The sequence below is a fragment of the Acinonyx jubatus genome, chromosome E1 (genome assembly GCF_027475565.1).
Source record: "Acinonyx jubatus isolate Ajub_Pintada_27869175 chromosome E1, VMU_Ajub_asm_v1.0, whole genome shotgun sequence".
Taxonomy (NCBI): Eukaryota; Metazoa; Chordata; class Mammalia; order Carnivora; family Felidae; genus Acinonyx; species Acinonyx jubatus.
In genome coordinates this window covers 4642528-4668139 of record NC_069397.1, presented here as the reverse complement: position 1 = coordinate 4668139, position 25612 = coordinate 4642528, and the positions used below count along the sequence as shown (strand labels likewise).

The 25612-nt window shown below is 43.2% G+C and overlaps 1 protein-coding gene across 2 annotated transcripts; it reads left to right on the top strand.

The window, feature by feature from the left end:
* Window positions 1-25612, top strand: LOC106983334 (myosin-2). 2 transcript variants are annotated; one of them, XM_027047506.2, is made up of 40 exons: window positions 1-24; window positions 271-311; window positions 1840-2063; window positions 2155-2298; window positions 4011-4167; window positions 5236-5263; window positions 5347-5455; window positions 5538-5630; window positions 6162-6225; window positions 6352-6450; window positions 7093-7196; window positions 7691-7829; window positions 8188-8306; window positions 8395-8544; window positions 8661-8831; window positions 8934-9243; window positions 9857-9930; window positions 10770-10857; window positions 10950-11067; window positions 11997-12120; window positions 12209-12345; window positions 14080-14335; window positions 16163-16405; window positions 16499-16675; window positions 16758-16903; window positions 16987-17077; window positions 17163-17552; window positions 18479-18605; window positions 19537-19655; window positions 19798-19994; window positions 20697-20880; window positions 20958-21123; window positions 21225-21349; window positions 21522-21830; window positions 21918-22121; window positions 22444-22569; window positions 22657-22827; window positions 22911-23015; window positions 23135-23230; window positions 25326-25612. In XM_027047506.2, the coding sequence occupies exons 3-40, from the start codon at window positions 1860-1862 to the stop codon at window positions 25476-25478; spliced, it is 5817 nt and encodes a 1938-aa protein (XP_026903307.1). In that variant the 5' UTR covers window positions 1-24; window positions 271-311; window positions 1840-1859; the 3' UTR covers window positions 25479-25612. The 2 variants fall into 2 exon arrangements, with proteins under 2 accessions (XP_026903307.1, XP_026903306.1); XM_027047505.2 differs by having other exon boundaries at window positions 18-108.

Below are 25612 nucleotides of genomic sequence, written 5' to 3'. Positions count from 1 at the left end.
CTGGCCTGCTTTAAAAAGCTCAAGGTAAGTGGGAACAGGGAACGGGCTTTCAAGAGGGACACTGGCCACACTGCCTGCTGCCCTGTGTCGGCTGCAGCTGCTAGCTCGGTACTGCTCCTTCGGATACTACATGTTTCACATCCATGGCTTTGTTGCCTGCTGTTTACAATAGAAAGCAACACTGCAGATAGGATTGTGTGTGTGCGTGCGTGTGTGTGCACGTTAACTAATGAAGTGTTTCTTTCCTTTTTTTTTTTTTTTTTTTTACAGAACTGTCTTGCTTCCAGGCTACATCTCCACTTGCTAACAAGGTAAGATTCAGACTAACCAGTCCCTGGAGGGGAATGTGAGAGCCTCTGGGATGGATCTGTGTCACTTAGCAACCTTTGAGAAAGTGCTGGTCTCAGTAAATACCTTAACAAGTGTACTTCAGGAAAGGTGCTGGAGAAAGAGGGAAGGAGCGGACAATGCACATATAGTCATTTGGGATGCAAGCAATCATTGGTGGGGTGACATTTTGGCAAGAAAATTGCTAATGGAATTGCTAGTTTGCTAATAGAATATTCCGTGGGGGGAAAAATCTGCACTAAGATTCTCTTGCTAAAAATCTCAAATTTAATAAAAATGTATCCTGCTTTTAGAGTTCATTAAGTAAACATGCTCTCTAACATATAAGAAAGAAGGAACCTAGGAAAATGCTTCCTTTAAACTTCATGAAAACTTTTAAGCAGTTACCGTGCCCAGTGCTGAGTGTTGCATGAAATTAAGATACTGCGAATCTTTTGTTACACACGTGAAGGTATTTCTGTGCCCTTTCTACTACTACTGTCCACCGCATTTCTGAAGGAAGACCCTGGTGGATAGCCGATCAAAATGAGTTTCGAGTAACCTGATCCTGTAATGACTGCAGTAACATTCTTTGCCAAACCGTTCATTCTACTGATGCGGCTGGCAATCGGCAGATAACAGAATAGAGCAGTCCAAGCCTGCATTCTCCAGAAGGAGATCTGAAAGGGCCAAGGGAGTCCTTCAGTGTAGAAGAATGAGGATAATAATAACATCGAGGGTCAACTAAACTTCAGTGAAATAAATTAAAAATAATTTTTAAAAATGAGGATAACATTTGCTATGGCTTTTATCCTCAGTTAGGTTAATGGATTAACTGGATTTAATACGCAAAGAAATGTTAGACAAACTCTAATAAGCACACAACTAGAGAAAAAGAGGTAAACAAAATTATCATCCCCCAAACCACTGACCTTGAGCGCTTCTGGCTGAAAATCTAAAGGAGGAAGTAAAGTTCTCTTACATTACAGGACAAGAAATGGAATTGTATCACGTTGCAATAAATGACATTTTACATCTAAATGGTAGCCTGCACTATTTCAAACTGCTTTCTGAGTCATCACTTGACCTTTTTCCCCAAAGTATCTGTAGTGTATCTCACAGGCTGTGAATTAAGAAAGGCAGATGTAATCCCTGTTCTAAAGAGGGAGACACTGAGGCTCAGAAAGATCAAGTGTCTTCCCCGGGGTCACAAGCCCCTCAGTAGCATGTGGAGACTACACTCAGCTCCCTGATTAGAATGCTAGTGTTGGAGGATGGGAGAAAATAACGCATGTAAAGCCCTGGGTACTATGATGGTTACACAGTGACCCTCGATACATCTGAGACCTTGTGATTATGTTTGTTCCAGTAACTATAGTATGGTGCACAGTGGACCTGCCTGGTGAAATTTCCAAAAAGTGGATTCTCCATGAAATATCATCAGTGCATAGAGATCTGCTGACACACATGGCAGTCCAGAATCTCTAATGTGAAATGCCCCGTCTCCTTTAGGATCTCTGAGCTCAGCAGCCATGAGTTCAGACCAGGAAATGGCCATTTTTGGGGAGGCAGCTCCGTACCTCCGAAAGTCTGAAAAGGAGCGCATTGAGGCCCAGAATAGGCCCTTTGATGCCAAGACATCTGTGTTTGTGGCGGAGCCCAAGGAATCCTTCGTCAAAGGGACTATCCAGAGCAGAGAAGCAGGGAAGGTGACGGTGAAGACTGAAGCGGGAGCGGTAAGTAGAGTCCATGGAGCTGGCCACACGTGATTCATGATTTTTGGTTTGGTCACTCAATTGACAAAAAGTTATCCTTCCTACCTACCAGACTCTGACAGTGAAAGATGATCAAGTCTACCCCATGAACCCTCCCAAATACGACAAGATCGAGGACATGGCCATGATGACGCACCTGCACGAGCCCGCCGTGCTGTACAACCTCAAAGAGCGTTACGCAGCCTGGATGATCTATGTGAGCACCCCCTGCCCCAGCCCCAAGTGGTCTTTATCGCCATCACCACCGACCTGCCAGTCTACTGCTTCCACTCTAGTATAAATGGGTCAAAAGTAGTGACCCGTTTCGTTTTCACTAGTAGCGTAACTAGTTCGCACACAAGTTAACTCGTTAGTACATCAGTTAGTTAACTAATTAAAAGGCTCACTATTGCTATTGTGAGGCACAACCCAACAACCAGACTTCATTCTCCGTCTTCCCATACAAAGCCAGGCAAGGCCACCATCCATGTGCACTGGGTTTGCCACATGTCCCTTGAACAACAATGGAGCAGCTACTGTTTATGGCTCAACCATGTGCCTACATTTCTACCATTCCCCCCCATCCTAGTTGTACAATCATCCAGAGGGAAATGATAAACTTATGTCTCAACACATAAAAATGTTTTAAGAACCAAATTTCACGCAGTTACACTCCTCCAAAATAACAGCAACCAGCATCCGTGTGTTCTGGTCCCTTCTACATGAATGCCACCTCCTCGAGTTAACCTCTCCACCTTCCTCCGGCAGAGCAGGACATTCTGTCCTATGGTCTCTGCCCCAGCCACAGCACTGACCTTGGGTTTCCACCGCCATCCATTCACATGTCTGTCCCCTATGTGGACTGGAAACCCAGAGCTCCCCGAGGAATGGCATCTCATTCAGGTTTTGCTCCTGTGCCCTGCAGAGGTCTGGCACATGATACATACCCAGTAAACATTGCAGAACTGAACTTACTACATCACACTGACATTTTTGTGTGCTTCATCCAGTGCTGCTATGCAGCTGGATGACATCTGCACAGGTGCACCTGCTGCTCAGGGCCAGTGTCCATGCTGACTGGCCAGTGCCTGTCTTACACCAGCTGTCCAAGTTTTTGAAAATCTCCCTGTTTGGTCATAATGTATTCACATCATTCTGTGTCCTGTTTCTTTAGAGCTTCATAGAAATTTGCAAATGTTTCCCCCACATTGCTAAATACGTTCATGCATTTTTAATTTTTTTTAATGTTCTTTACCTTTGAGACAAAGAGAGAGAATGCAAGTGGGGGAGGGGGAGAGAGAGGGGGGGACACAGAATCTGAAGCAGGCTCCAGGCTCTGAGCTGTCAGCACAGAGACTGATGCGGGGCTCGAACTCACAAACCGTGAGATCATGACCTGAGCTGAAGTCAGCTGCCCAACCAACTGAGCCACCCAGGCGCCCCCATTCATGCATTTTTAAATGCCTTTTTAAATGCCTGCATCCCACTGTCTTTAGAAGATTTCCTGTAGTTCACCTAACTGCTTCCCTAGTGTTGGGCACTTCGGGTGTGTCCAAACTTCCTTTTTCATGAATGTGAACTATCTTAATGCTGCAAAGGAAATCTATGCATATTTCCTAAAACAGAGTAAAAAAATGTCTCATCCTACACATGAAGAAACAAAACAAAACCAACCTTTGGAGCTCCTGCTATGTGAAAGTCTTGTGATAAGTCCCAAAAGGAATAGTAAAAATTCTAAATTGGGATCCCTCCCCTCATGGATTTTACTATCTCATTATTGAAACTTCCAACTAGTTTTCATGCCAATGCCTTCGAGAAATGTAGGGTACTTACTTAAAGTGCTCCTTTGGGTCAGATTTCATCTAAGTGAAATGCACACCTAGCAGGAGAAGCCTTTGGATAGCTGCTTTTTTTTATTCCCTTGAATAGACCTACTCGGGCCTCTTCTGCGTCACCGTCAACCCCTACAAGTGGCTGCCGGTGTACAACCCCGAGGTGGTGACGGCCTACCGAGGCAAGAAGCGCCAGGAGGCCCCGCCCCACATCTTCTCCATCTCCGACAACGCCTATCAGTTCATGCTGACGGGTGAGTTGAATGCTCTGTATGTTCATAATCTTTTCAGAGCAGAACAATAAGAGAAAGAGACTCTAACCATCTCAACACAGTCTCTGAGCCCTTTGGTTGAGCTGGAGACAGTCCGGAAAAGAGAAGGTGTAAAAGACAACTTGCAATCCCTAACATTACATAATAGATAATGATCTCTTAAACTTTTAAAAGTCAACAGAGGTTGGCCATAGTTAGAGAACTGACTTTTGAGTGACTCAGAAACTAGAAAAACTTGAGCAAAAATTATAAAACACTGTTTACATGTATGTACACACACACACACACACACACACATACACACACACAATCACATACACAGACTGTGTTTCCATTACCAAGAGCCAAAAACCAGAAGAGTAAAACCTGCCGCTGTGGCCTTATCCTCAACATCAGAAACTATGACCAATGAATACCCTCTCTACATCACAGAAGGTGTAAATTCTCTTGCCCTTTGCCCAGAACCAATCTGAACACGGTGTGTTTGGTATTAAAACAGCTACACCATGAATCTTCTTCCTAGAATACTGTCTCAGCTAGCCCAATCTAAGATACTTGGGGAAAGGGTTTAGAGAATTCATCTTGGGAGAGTAAAACAGTAGAACAAACCTTTCCCCCCAAATATGACTAAAGCCATGATTACTTCCAAAGCTATACTTCTGTGCTATATTTACCCCATCCCACATACTGTTTCTTGCACCTACAATAAATACGTCGCTGCTGGAGTTGTCATCTGAACCCAAGTGAAGACTCAAGTCCACTTTTAATATTTCCTTAGTGGTCGAATATGAAAAAGACAAGATCTGGTGCTTGTTTGCAGTGTTCTGTTTAAATGGTTGCACGTATGCTAAAGTCAGCGGTGGGGTGCAGGGAGGGACTGGGGTACATGAAAGGGATACCGGAGGCCTCAGGCTCATGAAGCCCCAGGGATTGCAGAGGCCAGTCTGAAAAACACTAAGTTTGTTCCATTTTACTTACTGCTTACAAATATACAAAACCAAGAAACAAAAAAAAACCCAGTGTTAAATGTCTATAATTTCTCTTTTATAGACCGAGAGAATCAATCAATCCTGATCACGTAAGCAAATTTTATGCTCTCTTCTCATGGCTGTGACAGTTGCCACGTTTGGAACCTCCTCTGACTTAGCTTTTATTTGGCAGCGGAGAATCCGGGGCAGGGAAGACCGTGAACACCAAGCGTGTCATCCAGTACTTTGCAACAATTGCGGTCAGTGGAGAGAAGAAGAAGGAGGAAGCTGGAAAAATGCAGGTGGGTCTGGGGTCAGACTCAAGAGGTCAGGGCTCTCAGGAAGTCTGGAGCCCAGACGTGAGGACCATGCTTGCCTTTGCAGGGGACTCTGGAAGATCAAATCATCAGCGCCAACCCCCTACTGGAGGCCTTTGGCAACGCCAAGACCGTGAGGAACGACAACTCCTCTCGCTTTGTGAGTCTCTTGGTCACTAGTATGGTCAACATTCATGGGATGCTTGTGAAGATGTTCTCTGAATCTTCTCCATTCACATTATATTGCAGCACGAATCTTTCCTTTCCCTCTGAGCACATAACATGGATCCAAGTCCCATCTAAAAAGATGTGACCACCATATATCTGAGTTCTTTCTTCTCTGGTCATTACCTCCAATTATTCACAATTTTAAAATGAAAGATAGGGGCGCCTGGGTGGCTCAGTTGGCTAAGCATCCAACTTCAGCTCAGGTCACGATTTCACAGTTCATGGATTCAAGCCCCGCATCGGGCTCTGTGCTGACAGCTCAGAGCCTGGAGCCTGCTTTGGATTCTGTGTCTCCCTCCCTCTCTGCCCCTCCCCCACTTGCTTGCACACACTCTCTCTTTCAAAAATAAACACTAAAAAAAAATTTCTAAATATTAACACATTAGCATTCCAAGTGTTTTGAGTTTCTTGAAGATTTGATATGATTGAAAAACAAAGTAGTAATATTAGTTTTCCTTTCAAGGGTAAATTCATTAGAATCCACTTTGGCACTACGGGAAAACTGGCTTCTGCTGATATTGAAACATGTAAGTGCCTGGATCTCCTTTGCGGTCATTTCTGTTGCTTATAACCTATATAAGGTGAACCCAAAGTAAAATTCGCATCCCATGTGAAGTTTTGCACTGCTCCACTTGTCATTTGTTTACTTCCAGATCTGTTAGAGAAGTCCAGAGTTACTTTCCAGCTTAAGGCTGAAAGGAGCTATCACATTTTTTATCAGATCACATCAAACAAGAAACCAGAACTAATTGGTAAGAAATGTCATGATCCCTTTTGAGAATGATTACACCAGCACCCTCCATGCATGGTCCAACCTTGTATTCCATGACTGAATTTTGTCAGGTTTATCATCTGGAGTTTGAAAATAGCTTTGTAATTTTACGTGTGCTTATGATAAAAATCCAAATGAAAAACTGAGGATAACACCCTCAAATCCTATCACTATGAAATAACCACTGTGAACACTTGGGTGGACACTGTTCTAGTAATTTTCTGTATATGCACCTTGAATACAGAAACACATACATACAATAACTGGAATCACAGTTTCATACTCTCCTGTGATGTACTTTTTTCATTGAATAATAACGTATCATGGTTTTTTCCACATCACCAACCGCAGCTGCACATTATTATTTCTAATGGTTGCATAGTGTTATATGGTAGAGATAAGCATTATTTACTTAACCATACCCTTTTAAGGATATTTAGGTTGTTTCCAGCTCTGGATTTTAAAGAGTCAGTGCTGTGCTAACCATTCTTACAGATATAACTTTTCCCAGTATGGGATAATCTTCTTTGGCTTTATACAGTGTCTTAGAATTTATCTAGACATCTCTTGTTTTAGTGAAGGGGATAATTCTGCTTACCTTTTCTCTGTTTCACGTACACAGAAATGCTTCTGATCACCACCAACCCATATGATTACCCATTTGTCAGTCAAGGGGAGATCAGTGTGGCTAGCATTGATGATCAGGAAGAACTGATGGCAACTGATGTAAGTGGAACGCAAGAAAATCAGAATGATGTTGGGTTAGAAGCTATGGTCCCTCCAGATAAATATTCAGATTCTTGTAGAAATAGCAAAAGAGGGTTCAAAGACAAGCATGGATGTGCCACCCAGAGCCAACCAAAAGGATTAAGATGTGTCCCACAACATTTTACTTTCCCTTTTAAAAACCTGTCATTTCTGAATTTACCTAAACCACTTTTTTGAAATCCACTTAATGAGATCCATACCACTTCTCAAAATAACAAGTCCTTTAAATTTACTATTTTGTTCTTTCTCTTAAGTTTACTTTTTGAATCTTAGAGGCTATGTTCAGTGCTGGCCTTTGGTTGACCAACTCCCCATACACCCACTCTAAAGAGTTCCTTGCACCCCCATTAGCACTGAGAGTTTGACCAACAAGTCAGGAATCAGAATGTGAACAATGCATAGTAAGTGTGTAGATCATAACCTAACAGTTATCTTATTGGTTATGTCGGCAGAGTGCTATTGATATTTTGGGCTTTACTAATGAAGAGAAAGTCTCCATCTACAAGCTCACGGGTGCCGTGATGCATTATGGGAACATGAAGTTCAAGCAGAAGCAGCGCGAGGAGCAGGCCGAGCCAGATGGCACCGAAGGTATCAACCAAGTCAACCACCTGATTTTATTTTTGTTTGAAAATCACATTCTTAAACTTGTTACCCTTGCATTTGTCTAGGAAGACAAATTCATTTTTAAGAATTGAGTTTTAAAGCATACCCAGATAATATACTATGTGAAGCCTCATATTAGATAGATGTTTCCTAACATTAATGAAGTTTTCTAGGGCACACTACCCATAAAGTCTTGAACTCAGTGGGAAAAAAATGGGCAAGAATGCTCAAAAAGATAATCTGAAAACACTGCATAAAATGTCTATAGATTAAACAAACTTTTTTTGAGCAAGTGGGTCGCTTTGGGCCATAATAACATTGTTCTACCCTTTCTTGCTTTCAGTTGCTGACAAGGCAGCCTATCTCCAGAGTCTGAACTCTGCTGACCTGCTCAAAGCCCTCTGTTACCCTAGGGTCAAGGTCGGCAATGAGTTCGTCACCAAAGGCCAGACTGTAGAGCAGGTAGGTGCATAATTCAAATTCGTCAACAGGAATTGAGCATTTTTACAGTCCTCTGATAACCTCAAGGGAAATATTTTTGTTTTTCAAGGTGTACAATGCAGTGGGTGCCCTGGCCAAGGCCGTCTACGAGAAGATGTTCCTGTGGATGGTCACCCGCATCAACCAGCAGCTGGACACCAAGCAGCCCAGACAGTACTTCATCGGGGTCCTGGACATCGCCGGCTTTGAGATCTTTGATGTGAGTTGTTGGAATAAGCGGCCCTGTTAAGGCCCCTCCGCTCCGTGTCTGCTCTGCCGAATTCCCCCTGGGTTTCCCAAACTCACTTGAGCTCTTTGGTGTTTGCAACGCCCTAGTTCAACAGCTTTGAGCAGCTGTGCATCAACTTCACCAACGAGAAGCTGCAACAGTTCTTCAACCACCACATGTTCGTGCTGGAGCAGGAGGAGTACAAGAAGGAGGGCATCGAGTGGACGTTCATCGACTTTGGGATGGACCTGGCTGCCTGCATCGAGCTCATCGAGAAGGTGTCCTGATCTGTCCACTCAGTAACCTCGTCTTGTCTACTCTGCGGCTCACTGCTGCAGCTCACGTGTACCTTACACGCATTTTGCTTTGCTTTAATCCAGCCTATGGGCATCTTCTCCATCCTGGAGGAGGAGTGCATGTTCCCCAAGGCCACGGACACCTCCTTCAAGAACAAGCTGTACGAGCAGCATATTGGAAAGTCCGCCAACTTCCAGAAGCCCAAGGTGGTCAAAGGCAAGGCCGAGGCCCACTTCTCTCTGATCCACTACGCCGGCACCGTGGACTACAACATAACTGGCTGGCTGGACAAGAACAAGGACCCCCTGAATGACACCGTGGTCGGGCTGTACCAGAAGTCTTCAATGAAAACTCTAGCTTACCTCTTCTCTGGAGCTCAAACGGCTGATGCAGGTAATGCTCAAAAACTGTAACACTTTCTCTAGGTATTACAAAAAGTGATGTTAGCTCAAGGCCAGTTTCAGGATGGCAGGGCCAGACCCATTGCTCTTCCACATTTTGAGTAAATAGGCTGCATTGCAGTCATACATGTGCGTCTCACTCCAGCACTGACAGAGGCCTTACTGCGAATGGTCAGAGAGGAACTATTAGGATCTCAACCAATGAAAAGCCTCAGTTTCTTGGATTCTCTCCTGCTTCTTCCTTCACATCTACTGGATATTGAGTATCTAGGAATATTTAAGACAATGGAGTGACAGAGCTCTCCCTATCTAGACTAGCTTCCACTGATGATTTTTGAAGTTACTGTGTCCCCCAAGTGTCCTAACATTAAGGATCCACCTTTATGATACAGTGAAGTGAATCCCTTCATTTCACCTTAAAATGTAGAAAAAAAAATCACAGAAGAGTGGATGCAAGCTTAGCTGACAGGTAAGAGTCACTCAGTCTCCAACAGAGAGGCCAGCAGTGTCCCCCAAAGTGCAGAAGTCGGCAATAAATAAGCACGAAACATCCCTGCCAATTCAAAAGTACACTTGAGTGACACCTTCCCTTATTTTCTCTCCAGAGGCGAGTGGTGGAGCCAAGAAAGGCGGCAAGAAGAAGGGCTCCTCTTTCCAGACAGTGTCTGCCCTTTTCCGGGTAAGGACGAAACTGGGTCTCACACTCCCCAGTTGCTTTAGGAAAATCTGTTTTTCAAAGCACAGACTCCTCTTTCCACAAGTCACTTAGGAAAAGACTGACACTGATTAATGGCTTCTGTTCATCGATGTTTGGAGAGAAGAGGTTCAAATTACTGAGAAATCATTAGCTCGTCTTTCATGACAAGCCAAGTAAAGCCGAATATTTGACAGGAAATTTTGTAAAACGGAATACTCTACCATTCATAATCTAGTCAAGTCGTGAAACTAAGCAATGACATGTACTCAGAGAGACTAAATCATCAGTGAAACTAAGGAAAATCTAGCAGCTAGCTTAGAAGGAACTTAATATGGCATCCTTGTTCTTAGTCCAGTCAATCCTCGATTACAACTGGTAGATTGTTCCCCTTTAGCTAATCTTTCTGCCCTGAAAGGGCAGATATATTTATGAGAAAAAGCCCCATCATGATGTAGGCATGCATGTAGTCACTGGAGAATATGGAGAGTTTGGGAGAAGAAAGTGAAAACAGTATGGGAAGGCTAGTATGGGAAGGCAATGGCCTTATAAATGTTTATGGAAAGCCATGGACCAGGGAGGAAGTAGGACTTTGCTTGAAAAAGATCATGTGTCAGGCTGTGTAACTCCTGCTAACTCAAGTGGAGAAAGAGGGACTAAGGAGAAACCTGCATGTCAGGAGAAGCATGGCAAGGTGTTACCTTACATGAAAATGATTCCTGCTGGTCATTCAACTCAGCCATAGGCATTGATTTTATAGACACCGCCAAATACTCATAACCATATTAAAGTTGGAGATAACAGGATTTTTCCTGATTTCACAGGAGAATTTGAACAAGCTGATGACCAACCTCAGGAGCACACATCCTCATTTTGTGCGGTGTATCATCCCCAATGAAACCAAAACTCCTGGTAAGAAGCTCTAGAATGAAAGCACAAAGCATGACTGCCACACCTCCCTTCAAAAAAGATCTCCACAGTGGAATAAATATGTATATTTATAGGGGCCATGGAGCATGAACTTGTCCTGCACCAGCTGAGGTGTAACGGAGTGCTGGAAGGCATCCGCATCTGCAGGAAGGGATTCCCCAGCAGAATCCTTTACGCAGACTTCAAACAGAGGTCAGGCTCTCCTAATTACGGTGTATCTTAAAGTTTAATATAAATATACTTATGCAAGCAAAACAATTTAGTGAAAAATATGTCTCTATTTGTTATTTTTGATTTGCCACAAAAAAAGAGTGAAAAGTGATAAGCCTCAAAACACCTTTATAATCTAGACCGCATATTTTATACTCCAGACTTTTCATGGGCTTTACCAAGCTCCTGGCTTAGCCCACAGATATATACACTAACTTCAATAATTATGAAAACTATCATTTTTTAATGTGTAAATCTGTTTGGGTTATCTCATTTTACAAAACGTCGGTAGAGGTAAGTCCTATCAACACCTCCTTTTATAGATGAATGAACTTGAGCCTCAAGGAGATTAAGCTACTTGCTCAAAGTCACATGGTTATTGGTGTCTGAGTTAGGAACTCCCCCATGCAGGTATATATCTCCCAGTGGGTCCTTTTCTGTCACTTCCTATCTTCATCTTTCTGTCTCACACACCAGTTTCACAAGGTTTCCCAGAATGTTCACAATACCAGCTCCTCAGCAACTTTCTCCTCCCTAGAGAAGTCCATCTTGGGAGTCAAACAAGAGGCCAAGGGGATAAGGGGCTGGCAGCAGCTCCAGGGAGCTGGTTACATGTTACATTTTATTGGTCATCTACATCTTGGTGTGAAGAAGATCACAGAATCCTTTCCTGAGAACAAGGTCTGATGAGGCAGAAAGGAAAGCTACAGCTGTGCAGGAAGGTGAAATGGGGTAAAAAGAGACAGTTGATACTAGTTTGACCAACTACATATAGGAAGTCCTTCCTGTGAACAAAGGAGGATACTTTTTTTTAAAGCTCCAATTTTCTAAATAGGTCATTTAATGTTTATCTGCTATTAGTGTCATCATAAACCACCTTAAAAAAAAAACCCTATTATTTACTTAAACAGATACAAGGTATTAAATGCAAGTGCAATCCCTGAAGGGCAGTTCATTGACAGCAAGAAGGCTTCTGAGAAGCTCCTTGCGTCCATCGACATTGACCACACCCAGTATAAATTTGGTCACACCAAGGTAATGGTCTCTAAAGCCCACCCGATGCTATCCGTGTCCCTTTGAAGTTTATGTACAGTTTCTGATCTGCAAATCCTCCCCCCCGCAGGTCTTTTTCAAAGCTGGTCTTCTGGGGCTTCTGGAGGAGATGCGAGATGACAAGCTGGCCCAGCTGATTACCCGAACCCAGGCCAGGTGCAGAGGCTTCTTGGCCAGAGTGGAGTACCAGAGGATGGTGGAGAGAAGGTAAAAATATAAATTATTTATTTATTCACATCTTTCTGCTTCAGAAACACATTTGAGGTGGCTTAAGCCTCAGACATGATAAGGCCACTGATGTCAGCAAGAATGAGGAAGAGTCCTACACTGACTCTTCAGGTAGGGGTCATCACCGTGAAACATATTCTGAGTTCAGGGTAAAAGGGGGGGGGGCATAAAGAGTGGATAGCTCTCATCTAACAAGAGAAAATACAGCAGTGTAAAAATAAACCAGTGTGAATTTAGTTGATAGATCATTAAATTAGACACATTGAACTGAACAGCAGACAGTATTTTCAACAGTGATTTTTTTTTTTTTTTTTTTTTTTTTTTGCACCAGAGTTTAGGGCTTTTAATTTGTCCCAAAGTTGCTGAAGCAAAAATCAACAGCGATTTTTAAAAAAATATTTATTTTTGAGAGAGAGAGAAAGAGCATGGAGGAGGGGCTGAGAGAGGGGGGACAGAGGATCTGAAGTGGGCTCCGAACTGATATAGCACAGAGCCCGACTTGGAGCTTGAACTCATGAACCGTGAGATTATGACCTGAGCTGAAGTCGGATGTTTAACCGACTGAGACACCCAGGTGCCCCTCCACAGTGATTTTTATGCAAGATGTAGAAACCACTTCTTCCATCTGATTATTTCTATTATCAAGCTGTTATGATTTAAACCATTGAGGACATTTATCTGTGAAAGATTTTTTTCAGTAAGTTAATACAATGTCACCAAGATACATAGCTTTCTGGTGATTTGATTTGATGCAGGGTCAGAATTCTAAGTGCAAAGAGCCAGGTGTCTCAAACTGCAGAATGCATGTGAACAGGGCCCATGTTGAGAAATGCATTTCTATTGGCACATGCACATTCATACACCTGTGTGTAAATATATATGTAATTTACATGAAACAAATTTTATTTCTATCACCTGTAGTTATGTTAATACCTTCTACTGTATTCCATTTTATTAAAAATAATAAGTTTGCTTATAAACCACTATATGTATATATATATATATATATATATATATTTATATATACCACTATATGTATATTTATATATATATTTATATAGACATACACACATACACACACATAGATGTATGCATTTGGGCAGTTAATTGCTTATATATGAAGGTAATTCATTTTTTAAATAATTTAGATTTTTTAAATGTGAGAATATTACAGAGTAGAGTGCAAAATTCACACAACATTAAAATACATGAAACCAGAGATTTTCACAGAAATTCTTCTTTAATGAAGCCCTTTGTTCCACACCCACATCCCTCAGGGGTCTAGCTCCCCTTAACTGCTCTTCATGGTGTTCCAGTGGCAAAGCCTGAGAAGCACTGGTATACAGCAGTTCTTAAAGGGTGGTCCTTAGATCTGAATTGTCGGTGTCTTTTGCAAACTTATTAAAAATGCAAAGTTTTAGACCCCCATCTCAGATCCTCTGACTCTGAATCTCTGGGGATAAGGCTAAGGAACTAGTATTTTACAAGTCCTTCAGACGATTCTTAGGTACACCAAAAGTTGGAGAGGCCCTGATGAAGAGAGGTGAGTGATTAACACGTCCTTGACCATCATCCCAAAGTAGAATTTCTTCCATCTGTGCTTCTGAAGGTAGGCGAGGAACAGGGTGGGACAGAACCTGCAGCTCTCACTGCCAAGACTTCATCTCATTTCTTCATCCACACAGTATCTAACTTGCACCAATTACATTTCAGAGAAGCCCTCTTCTGCATCCAGTACAACATCCGCGCCTTCATGAACGTCAAGCACTGGCCCTGGATGAAACTCTTCTTCAAGATCAAGCCCCTCCTCAAGAGCGCGGAGACCGAGAAGGAGATGGCCACCATGAAGGAGGAGTTTCAGAAAACCAAAGACGAACTCGCCAAGTCAGAGGCGAAGAGGAAGGAACTGGAGGAAAAGATGGTGTCACTGTTGAAAGAAAAAAACGACCTGCAGCTCCAAGTTCAGGCTGTAAGTGGTGGTGTCACGCTATAGTGCTGCAATCGGGATGCGAGTGGCCGCAAGTGCAAAGAGTTGGGTAGTCGGTGTGGGGACACTCACTGGGGGGAGAAGGTCAGTGCACTCTGGTGGTTCCAGTAAAGTCCATACATCCTTTCATCATCCCAAACCAGGAGCAATAAGGTAAAACAGACCACTGTCACCCATCCTCCACAATTTCATCAAACTACAGGATTTGTTACTTCTTTTCTAAAAATTTTGAAGACAGTCCTTGGAAGTGATTTTAACATAAAACTATCACAAAGGAAATATTAAAGGGAGGATAGCATGTACAGAGTTGAGTTTGTTTTTTTTTTTTTTTAATCTCTGAAACTTCCTTAAACTCATGGATGTCCATGAGTCTTAAATCACAATACATACAGCTGGCAAATGTCAGGAATTCTACAACACATTTTAGGGAATTCTTGTTTGTCACTGATCTCCACAACTCGGGTCCATTCTTTCCAATCCATCTGCACAGGCTGTGCCCCATCACGTCACACCTGGATTGCTGTGTCAGCACCCAAGATGCTCTGCCCACTCACCCCCACCCCCCCCACCACAGCCCTCTCCTCCCTCCAGCCTACTCGCTGTTCACTCCCGCACCAGTCATTTCAGAACAGCCTCCATCAACTCTGAAATGTAATTTATGAGACTGCCTTTCATTTCGGAGTGAACTGAATTGGTCTGGTATAATTTACTCATCACGAAATCATATATTTCTCCTGTTGATTAAAATTGGTTTCTTCTGTCAAGTGTAGGCAGTGTAATAACTCTTTCTTCTTGATCACAGAAGGAAAAAGAGCTGTCTTCTGTGCCCACCCCCTTCAGATCTATCCGGAATGCTCTTCTGTTGTCCCTAGAGATTTACTAAGAATTTGTCCTACACACGACATTCACTACATGGTACATGCAGCACATTTTACTCTTTTGTGGATTCAAAGGCTGATATGGAGTCTCCTGATGAATGTGTATATCAATTTGTCACTCATATCCTGTTCAATCCCAACCCTCTTAATTGGAGACATAGCAGGTTGCCAAGAATTCCTTGATTACTTTATGCCCTAACTTGAATGTAGAACATCATAACCAAGATCATCTTCCAGTTCTACAAAGAGAACCAGTTAATTAGCAGCTGCATCCTGAAATGCTCACTGGAATGCTTTCTCTCCTCCTGCTCCATCCCCCAATGACTTGATTTCTACAAAATCAAATCCTACCCACTTCTCAAGGCTCAACTCAAATGCCACTTCATTCAAGGAAACCACCTCTAATAGAACTTCTCCGATCTCTTCTGTCACTAACTGCTTTCTAAATTCATGGTAGCTTTTTGGGGGTAGGCTTTCTTTTTTTTTTAATCTTTTTTTTTTTTAACGTTTCTTTATTTTTGAGACAGAGAGAGACAGAGCATGAACGGGGGAGGGTCAGAGAGAGGGAGACACAGAATCTGAAACAGGCTCCAGGCTCTGAGCTGTCAGCACAGAGCCCGACGCGGGGCTCGAACTCACGGACCGTGAGATCATGACCTGAGCCGAAGTCGGACGCTTAACCAACCAAGCCACCCAGGCGCCCCGGGGGGGGGGGGGGTAGGGTTTCTAATCTACCAGAGAATACACTCTTCTGAAGGAATAGGATAAAATCGGATTCATTTTGGTTTTCTCGCAATGTATCCTGGATTGCATACAGGAGGTGGTTCATATTTTTTTTAAAGCCAAAGATCCAACAGCAGAGGTTAACATTGTTATTGCTGTGAAATATTTCATTCTTTCTTTCCAATTTTGATTTTGTTTCCAACTCTAGGAAGCTGAAGGCTTAGCTGATGCAGAGGAAAGGTGCGATCAGCTGATCAAAACGAAAATCCAGCTGGAGGCCAAGATCAAGGAGGTGACTGAGAGAGCTGAGGATGAGGAGGAGATCAACGCCGAGCTGACGGCCAAGAAGAGGAAATTGGAGGATGAGTGTTCAGAGCTCAAGAAAGACATTGACGACCTTGAGCTGACCCTGGCCAAGGTTGAAAAGGAGAAGCATGCCACAGAGAACAAGGTATGAATCACATTCTGTTCTACCATATCAAGGTTCCACCAGCCTAGTAAACCTGCTTTAGAGCAGATACCATTTCTTCTTTAATTTTGCAAGGTGAAAAACCTCACGGAAGAGATGGCAGGCCTGGATGAAACCATCGCTAAGCTGACCAAGGAGAAGAAGGCCCTCCAGGAGGCCCACCAGCAGACCCTGGATGACCTACAGGCAGAAGAGGACAAGGTCAACACGCTGACCAAAGCTAAGACCAAGCTCGAGCAGCAAGTAGATGATGTAAGTCCAAGATTATTGAAGAAATTATTTTCTTTGAAAGGAAGCTAAGCATTCCTTTACACTAAATATGATTTATATTTAGCTTGAAGGGTCCTTGGAGCAAGAAAAGAAACTCCGCATGGACCTGGAAAGGGCCAAGAGGAAACTGGAAGGTGACCTCAAGTTGGCCCAGGAGTCCATAATGGACATTGAGAATGAAAAACAACAACTTGATGAGAAGCTCAAAAAGTAAGCGTGGAAGAACTGTTTATGAACTTGCTTTTGGTGGTGGGTATACACTCAATTGTTATTTTTTGCAACTTTCCAAAAAGGAAAGAGTTTGAAATCAGCAATCTGCAAAGCAAGATTGAAGATGAGCAGGCCCTGGGCATTCAGCTGCAGAAGAAGATCAAGGAGCTGCAAGTAAGTTGGTATTTCTAAAAGTCTGGCTCAAAGAGGCACAGTTACCACACAGAGAAGCTAAGTGCATGCTTTTCACCACCCCCAGGCCCGCATCGAGGAGCTAGAGGAGGAAATCGAGGCAGAGCGGGCCTCCCGGGCCAAAGCAGAGAAGCAGCGTTCGGACCTCTCCCGGGAACTGGAGGAGATCAGCGAGCGGCTGGAAGAAGCCGGCGGGGCCACTTCCGCCCAGATCGAGATGAACAAGAAGCGGGAGGCCGAGTTCCAGAAGATGCGCAGGGACCTGGAGGAGGCCACCCTGCAGCACGAAGCCACGGCGGCCACCCTGAGGAAGAAGCACGCGGACAGCGTGGCCGAGCTGGGGGAGCAGATAGACAACCTACAGAGGGTCAAGCAGAAGCTGGAGAAGGAGAAGAGCGAGTTGAAGATGGAGATCGACGACCTGGCCAGTAACATGGAGACTGTCTCCAAGGCCAAGGTATTAGAACCTGGCAATTTGTCATCAATGAAATAATCCTTTATGTATGCAGCATAGTTTGCACATGGTACTTTACACACATTATGTCCTTTGTTTTTTACAGTAATCTAGGGTAAGCAAGAAAGAAACTAGTATCTGTATTATTTGCATTTAACATATGAAGAAACTGAAATTCGAAGAAGTTAAGCACATTGGCCCCATTACACCATTAATAAATGACAGGACCAGCTTTTGAACATAGGTCACCTATGTTCTCACAGGTTCCAGCTGGAGAACACAGGTCTCCAATATTCTCAAGCACCCAATAAGCCAAGTTTCATAGTACATAAAGGCAGTCAAGTATTTGAACACATGCTTTTAGAAGAATACACCATACAGTTCTTACAAGAATCTTACATTTAAAGCATATTATTTATTATATTAATTTATTTATTCAAATTTATTATATTAATAGTGCATGGAGCTTCACAGTTAGCTCTTTAAAAATCCCAATGTAGGGGGCGCCTGGGCGGCTCAGTTGGTTAAGCATCCGACTTCAGCTCAGGTCATGATCTCACAGCTGGTGGGTTCCAGCCCCGCATCGGGCTCTGTGCTGACAGCTCAGAGCATGGAACCTGCTTCGGATTCTGTGTCTCCCTCTCTCTCTGCCCCTCCCCCGCTCACACTCTGTCTCTTTCTGTCTCAAAAATAAATAAACTTTTAAAAATTCATAATAAAATAAAAATAAATAAATAAAAATCCCGAAGTATATTCTCAACTTCACAGAGCAATCATAACATAACAAAAAGAATTCTTACATATCACATTGCACATACAAGAATTTGATTTTACGTCAAAATAAGTACTTTTCTGTCTTATAAGAAATTTTAGCAATAGCAAAATGATATTAAAACATGTTTGTTTCCTGCTTTTACTTCTTCTCACAGGGCAACCTAGAGAAAATGTGCCGCACGCTGGAGGATCAAGTGAGTGAGCTGAAGTCAAAGGAGGAAGAGCAGCAGCGGCTGATCAATGACCTGACGACCCAGAGAGGACGCCTGCAGACCGAATCCGGTAATTCTCTCCTCTTCTGGGCACTGAGAATGGAGATGGTGCGGTTGAAACAGCCGATTTGGTAATGTGAGAGCCTAATAAAAACTGAGAACATGTGTGGTTCACGGAATGGTTCAGACTCTCGACCTACTTGCAAGGTCACTTGGGGACAACGCTAGATACAAAGACTTCAATAGGAGTGGATCAAGCTCTGCTCCAGAAAAGCATAGAGTGGCTGGCCACACGGAGGGGCTGCCTGGGATTAGGAGTCACTGTCGCCTGGGGCCTGGGACTCCTGTTACAGGCTGAGTTTCTGTTTCTATACATCAAAGTGAACCAAATTCCTTTATTTTAAAAAAAGGTTTTTTATGTTTATTTATTTTTGAGAGAGAGAGAGAAAAGCATGAGTGGGGGAGTGGCAGAGAGAGAGGGAGACACAGAATCCGAAGCAGGCTCCAGGCTCTGAGTTGTCAGCACAGAGCCCGATGCGGGGCTGGAACCCACGAACCATGAGATCATGACCTGAGCTGAAGTCCAATGCTTAAGTGACTGAGCCATCCAGGCACCCCAAAGTGAACCAAATTCCTGAATGGGGCATGCATAATAAGCCTGTCTCTCAAAAGTCTGATGAAACAGCGATCATGTAGAATTCAGTACCCTGGCTCCCATAACCAGACTTGGCACAATATCATATACCCAGAGAGATTTAGTTATGGTAGAGAACAAAAAGAATTTCAGCTGTATTTATACATTCAGATCAATATGTAAGTTTCCTCATAAAAATCAGAAATTTGACATTAAGCATGAAGATGCCAGCAGAAAATTCAATCATTTGAGCACTCAATGCAGGGGGTGGGGGGAGGGGAGTTAAGAGTTAAAATTTACTTCTAATATGGGCTTGTAAAATTGTTTCTTCACTTTTAAAAACGGTGTCATTTCTTTTGTGGATCAGGTGAATTTTCTCGACAGCTGGATGAGAAAGAGGCTCTGGTGTCTCAGCTATCACGAAGCAAACAAGCATTTACACAACAGATTGAGGAGTTAAAGAGGCAGCTGGAAGAGGAGATAAAGGTAAATAATAATACTGTCAGACTCATTTTTGTCGTATGACCTAACCCTAACTGGAGTCCGTTACACTAACTTTTAAAGGGTTTGAAACTCAAGAATTAAACATTAAACATCCAATAAAAGGAAGCTGTAACTATCTCCACAGGCCAAGAGCGCGCTGGCCCACGCCCTGCAGTCCTCCCGCCACGACTGTGACCTGCTGCGGGAACAGTACGAGGAGGAGCAGGAGTCCAAGGCCGAGCTGCAGAGGGCGCTGTCCAAGGCCAACACCGAGGTGGCCCAGTGGAGGACCAAATACGAGACGGACGCCATCCAGCGCACAGAGGAGCTGGAGGAGGCCAAGTACGTGTGCAGATATGAGAGAATGTGCAGAAAGCTTTGCACATTGACCCCGAAAGATCCAACCCTCCGTGAAGTCACCTACAAACGTTCATTAATTAGCTCCTGTTTGCTGGGTGCTAAGGCCCTGAGAATGAGACACGAGTAAAGCAAACGTGATACCTGCCCTCCTGTGCTTGAGGAATGAGTAACAAATAATTATACAGACAACTAGGCCTTATTACTGTCTGTCAAGCACACCAAGTTCATTGTGGCTTCAAGGCTCTATACTTGCTGGTCCCTCTGCTGGAATGCTCTCCCCCCAGATCTCCCTCCAGCTCACTCTGACTTTTGAGATCTTGACTCAAATGCTACCTCCTCAGAGAGGTCTTCCCTGAATATCTAGAATAACTGCCCAACCCTTACTCTATTTTACTTTTCTTCATTGCACTTATATCTGCAAGATGTTATTGTGCATACTCTCGCTCCCTTATCCTTTCTGTCTTGCACTCATTTGGAAGCTTCATGAGGCAGGGACCTTCTTTTTTGTTCTTTTGTCTTGCTCACTGCTACGTATCCAGCGTGTGGTTCATAGAAGGAGCTCATCAATATTTGTTGAATACATGCATATTGCTAATATGAAGTTTCCATCACTCTTCAGTGTGGTAATAGTTCCTCTCTCTTGCTTTGGTTCACTCCTCCCTACAAACATATATAATCTTCAAGGAAGAAGCTGGCCCAGCGGCTGCAGGCGGCCGAGGAGCACGTAGAAGCGGTGAACGCCAAATGTGCCTCCCTGGAGAAGACGAAGCAGCGGCTCCAGAACGAAGTGGAAGACCTCATGCTCGACGTGGAGAGAACAAACGCGGCCTGCGCGGCCCTGGACAAGAAGCAGAGGAACTTCGACAAGGTACCTTGTACTGCAGCCTCTGCTCTCCGCTGTCTTCCTTGGTACTTGACAGCAGATAACCACTCCTGGTTTCTCAGATCCTGGCAGAGTGGAAACAGAAGTATGAGGAGACCCACGCTGAGCTCGAGGCCTCCCAGAAGGAGGCCCGCTCTCTTGGCACTGAGCTGTTCAAGATGAAGAATGCCTACGAGGAATCCCTGGATCAGCTAGAAACTTTGAAACGGGAGAACAAAAACTTGCAGCGTGAGTCCCTTTCACTTTCAGCAACATCCATGCCTTGAGGAACCTCTCTCTTATGTCCTCTGTCTGATTAAATCTCTACCTGTCTTTAACCCAAACAACAGAGGAGATTTCTGACCTCACGGAGCAGATTGCAGAAGGAGGGAAACGTATCCATGAGCTGGAGAAGATAAAGAAGCAAGTGGAACAAGAGAAGTGTGAACTCCAGGCTGCTTTAGAGGAAGCAGAGGTATAGGTCAAATGGTGCATTACAAACAAATAAGGTCAGAAAATACTTAGGCACGTCCACATAGGTTGAATTAAAAAAATAAGCAGCACAAAATTCATGGAAGGAAAGGTGTGCAGATAAACTTTCAGATGCTTCCATTCCCTGCTAACGTCACCACTTGCTGTCATTAAAGGCATCTCTTGAACATGAAGAGGGAAAGATCCTGCGCATCCAGCTGGAGTTGAACCAAGTCAAGTCTGAAATCGACAGGAAAATCGCTGAAAAGGATGAGGAAATTGACCAGCTGAAGAGAAACCACATCAGAGTCGTGGAGTCGATGCAGACCATGCTGGATGCTGAGATCAGGAGCAGGAATGACGCCATCAGGCTCAAGAAGAAGATGGAGGGAGACCTCAATGAAATGGAAATCCAGCTGAACCACGCCAACCGCATGGCTGCAGAGGCCCTGAGGAACTACAGGAACACCCAGGGCATCCTCAAAGTAAGTGGGTTCGAAAGAGGGCCCCAAGGGGCTTGGGGAGACTGCAGCCCTGAGAACGAGGTGTCTCAACGATCGTTCATTCCACAGGACACCCAGCTGCACCTGGACGACGCGCTCCGGGGCCAGGAGGACCTGAAGGAGCAGCTGGCCATGGTGGAGCGCAGGGCCAACCTGCTGCAGGCTGAGATCGAGGAGCTGCGGGCGACCCTGGAGCAGACGGAGAGGAGCAGGAAAATCGCAGAACAGGAGCTCCTGGACGCCAGTGAGCGCGTCCAGCTCCTCCACACCCAAGTGAGTATAACAGAAGAGTGAAAAATACAAAGGAATGAAAATGAAATTCTTGCTCATATCGTAGCTTTATCTAAGAATGTACTCACAGTGTTTTAGGGAGGATAACGTTTAAAACATTTAATATTTGTGGGTTAGTAATATTTATCTGTACTGTGACATCCAAAGTTGATTGTCGTTCAAAAATATATTGTCATCTCAGATAACTCATTGAACAAGGAGGGATACTAATTACTTAATTAACTAGCCTGTGAGTTCATTAGAAATCTGGCATCCCAACTTTGCTCTCATATACTAGATATTTCTAAATTTGTTATGTTAACAGAACACCAGCCTGATCAACACCAAGAAGAAGCTGGAGACAGACATCTCCCAGATCCAGGGAGAGATGGAAGACATTGTCCAGGAAGCCCGCAACGCAGAAGAGAAGGCCAAGAAGGCCATCACTGATGTGAGCAGAGGGCAACACGGTGGTGCTCAAACTTGAATCCTGATGCGCCAGCCCAGCTCTCAACCGGTTTTGTTTCACTGCTAACAGGCGGCCATGATGGCCGAGGAGCTGAAGAAGGAGCAGGACACCAGCGCCCACCTGGAGCGGATGAAGAAGAACCTGGAGCAGACGGTGAAGGACCTTCAGCACCGTCTGGACGAGGCTGAGCAGCTGGCCCTGAAGGGCGGGAAGAAGCAGATCCAGAAACTGGAGGCCAGGGTGGGTGTCTCAATCTCTGTCTACTTCCATTTACTCCTGGTGCCTTATTAGTTCAAAGTTCTTAAGAGCCTACTTATTTGTAGGTGCGTGAGCTGGAAGGAGAGGTTGAGAGTGAACAAAAGCGCAGCGCTGATGCCGTGAAAGGTCTGCGCAAACACGAGAGGAGAGTGAAGGAACTCACTTACCAGGTACACCAACAGTTTTTATCAGCTAAGTGCTTCCCATACATACGTGAAACATTCATATACAACGATACAATGGTCAAGTGGTTTTGAAGTAAGGCCCTGTGGTTTTTATAATCTTTCAGACGGAAGAAGATCGGAAAAATATTCTCAGGCTTCAGGATTTGGTAGACAAACTTCAGGCCAAAGTGAAATCTTACAAGAGACAAGCTGAAGAGGCTGTAAGTATCCTTAAGATGGAAGGGAAGAGAGAGGTCCCTTACTAAGAAAAGCTAATGAACAAATAATTAAGGTTTACTATTCCTGGTAGTAAATAAGCCATTTGCTTTTTAGAAGACTTGTACTCCTTAAAAACATTTGTGAATTTTGTAATGTTAACGGCTTGATTTTAAAAGTAAATTTTCTGGGCGCTCAGTCGGGTGGCTCAGTTGGTTAAGCATCTGACTTCTGCTCAGGTCATGATCTCATGGCTCATGAGTCCCGCATTGGAATCTGTGCTGACAGCTCAGAGCCTAGAGTCTGTTTCAAATACTGTCTCCCTCTTTTTCTCTGCCCCTCCACTGCCTGCACTGTCTCTCTCTCTCTCTCTCTCTCTCTCTCTCTCTCTCTCTCTCTCTCTCTCTCAAATATAAATAAACATTAAAACATTTAAATTAAATAAAATAAATTTTCTATACACAAAGAAACCTCAAAAAATTTCAAAGTAGAAATAATGCAGCTCACATTCTCTAGCCATAGTGTGATAAAATTGTAAAGTGACAGGAAAATGTAAACACAAATTCCCAAATGCTTAAATGCTTAAAACACTAACTTTCCTAAATAATCTTGGGTTAAATTGGAAAGAAAAAACATAATTACTGAATACTTACTAATCATAAATAAACTTCAGAGGATGCTACTTTTACAAACCTAAAGAATGTAGTCAAAGTTGTCTTTGGAGGACAATTCATTGCTTTATGAATCAAAAGAAAAACAAATAAATAAACTGAAAGTCCAATAAAGAAATTACAAATAATAATGAAAGAAATATTGTTAAAGATAAAGGTAGACATTGATAAATTAGAGTATACTATTTTCTAATTTGATAGTTTCAGTAATATCTGATCATTTCTGGGGAGTTAATAAAATAAATACACTTATAACTAGCTTAATCAAGGAAAAAGAGAAAGAAAATACAAACACATTAGAAATGAGAAAGGGGGGGCATGCCTGGCAGGCTCAGTCAGAAGAGCATGAGACTCTTGATCTCAAGAGTAATGAGTTTGAGCCCCATGTTGGATGAAAAGATTACTGAAAAATAAAGAAAGAAATGAGAAAAGAGACAAACCACACAATCAGAAAATTATTTTTTACGTAAAATATAAATCTGTCAACAAAGTTGAAATCTTACAGAAATTGATGATTTTTTAAAAAATTGATGATTTTTATAGGAGGCTATAAAAGTCCATTTACTTCTGAAAATGGACTCAGGTCCAGATAGGTCTTTCAAAATTTCAAGTAACAGATAATCCCTGAGCTATGTAAGCCATTCCAGAGCATGGGAAAAGATGGAAAGCTTTCCAGATCATTTTAAGAAGCTCACGTAACCCTCATACCAAAACCTGTCCAAGAGAGAAGGCGGGGGGGGGGGGGGGGGGGGGGGAAGGGCAGCATGGAACTAAAGGCAGTTTTACTCATGAATGTAGTTACAGCAAAGATAAATAACTAACTCGCCGAAACCTTATTTTATTAAGGGGATTGTCCATCATGATTAAATAGGCTTAATTCCTTCAGTGTAAGGATTACTTAATATTAGCGAATCTGTCAGTAGAATCATTACATCCAAAACAGGACAAAAAAATGATTGTTTTGAAATGTTCCAAAATGATATATAAAATTCAACATTTATTTCAATTTAAAGACACTATTAAGAAATTCATCCTTTATATGATAAAGAATATCTATCTTTATATCTATATAAAGAATATCTATCTCGAGCCTACAGTCACCTTATAGAAAGCATTGACAAGAAGCAGGACTTCAGTATTCTTGCCTGCTCTGCTTTTATATATTTTTTCTGCTTTACTTGTGGTGCATATCTTTTAATATGTTTTCATTGCAAAAATAGGGTTGCAATTATTTGTGGGACACCAAGCCCCAAATAAATCATAATGTTCACTTCAATAATAACCAAAATCCAGGAGGCAGTAAGACAACAAGGTTCCCTGCTGAGTATTTTAAGTTCTCCATACATGCCAAGTCCTTTCTTCCCTTAGATCTACAGAGTCTAGAAAGATGCACAGTGGGGGTTCCTTACAATTCCATTTTCATTCTCAGGAGGAACAATCCAACACAAATCTATCTAAATTCCGCAAGCTCCAGCACGAGCTGGAGGAGGCTGAGGAACGCGCTGATATTGCTGAGTCCCAGGTCAACAAGCTGCGGGTAAAGAGCCGGGAGGTCCACACGAAAATCATAAGTGAAGAGTGATCATGTCCTGATGCTACGGAACGACTGAAGAGAGGCACAAAATGTGAAGTCTTTGGTCATTTCCTTCTGTAATTATTGTCTATTCTACCCTACTGCAAAGGAAATAAAGAGCATAGGGTACTTTGCAAACAGCA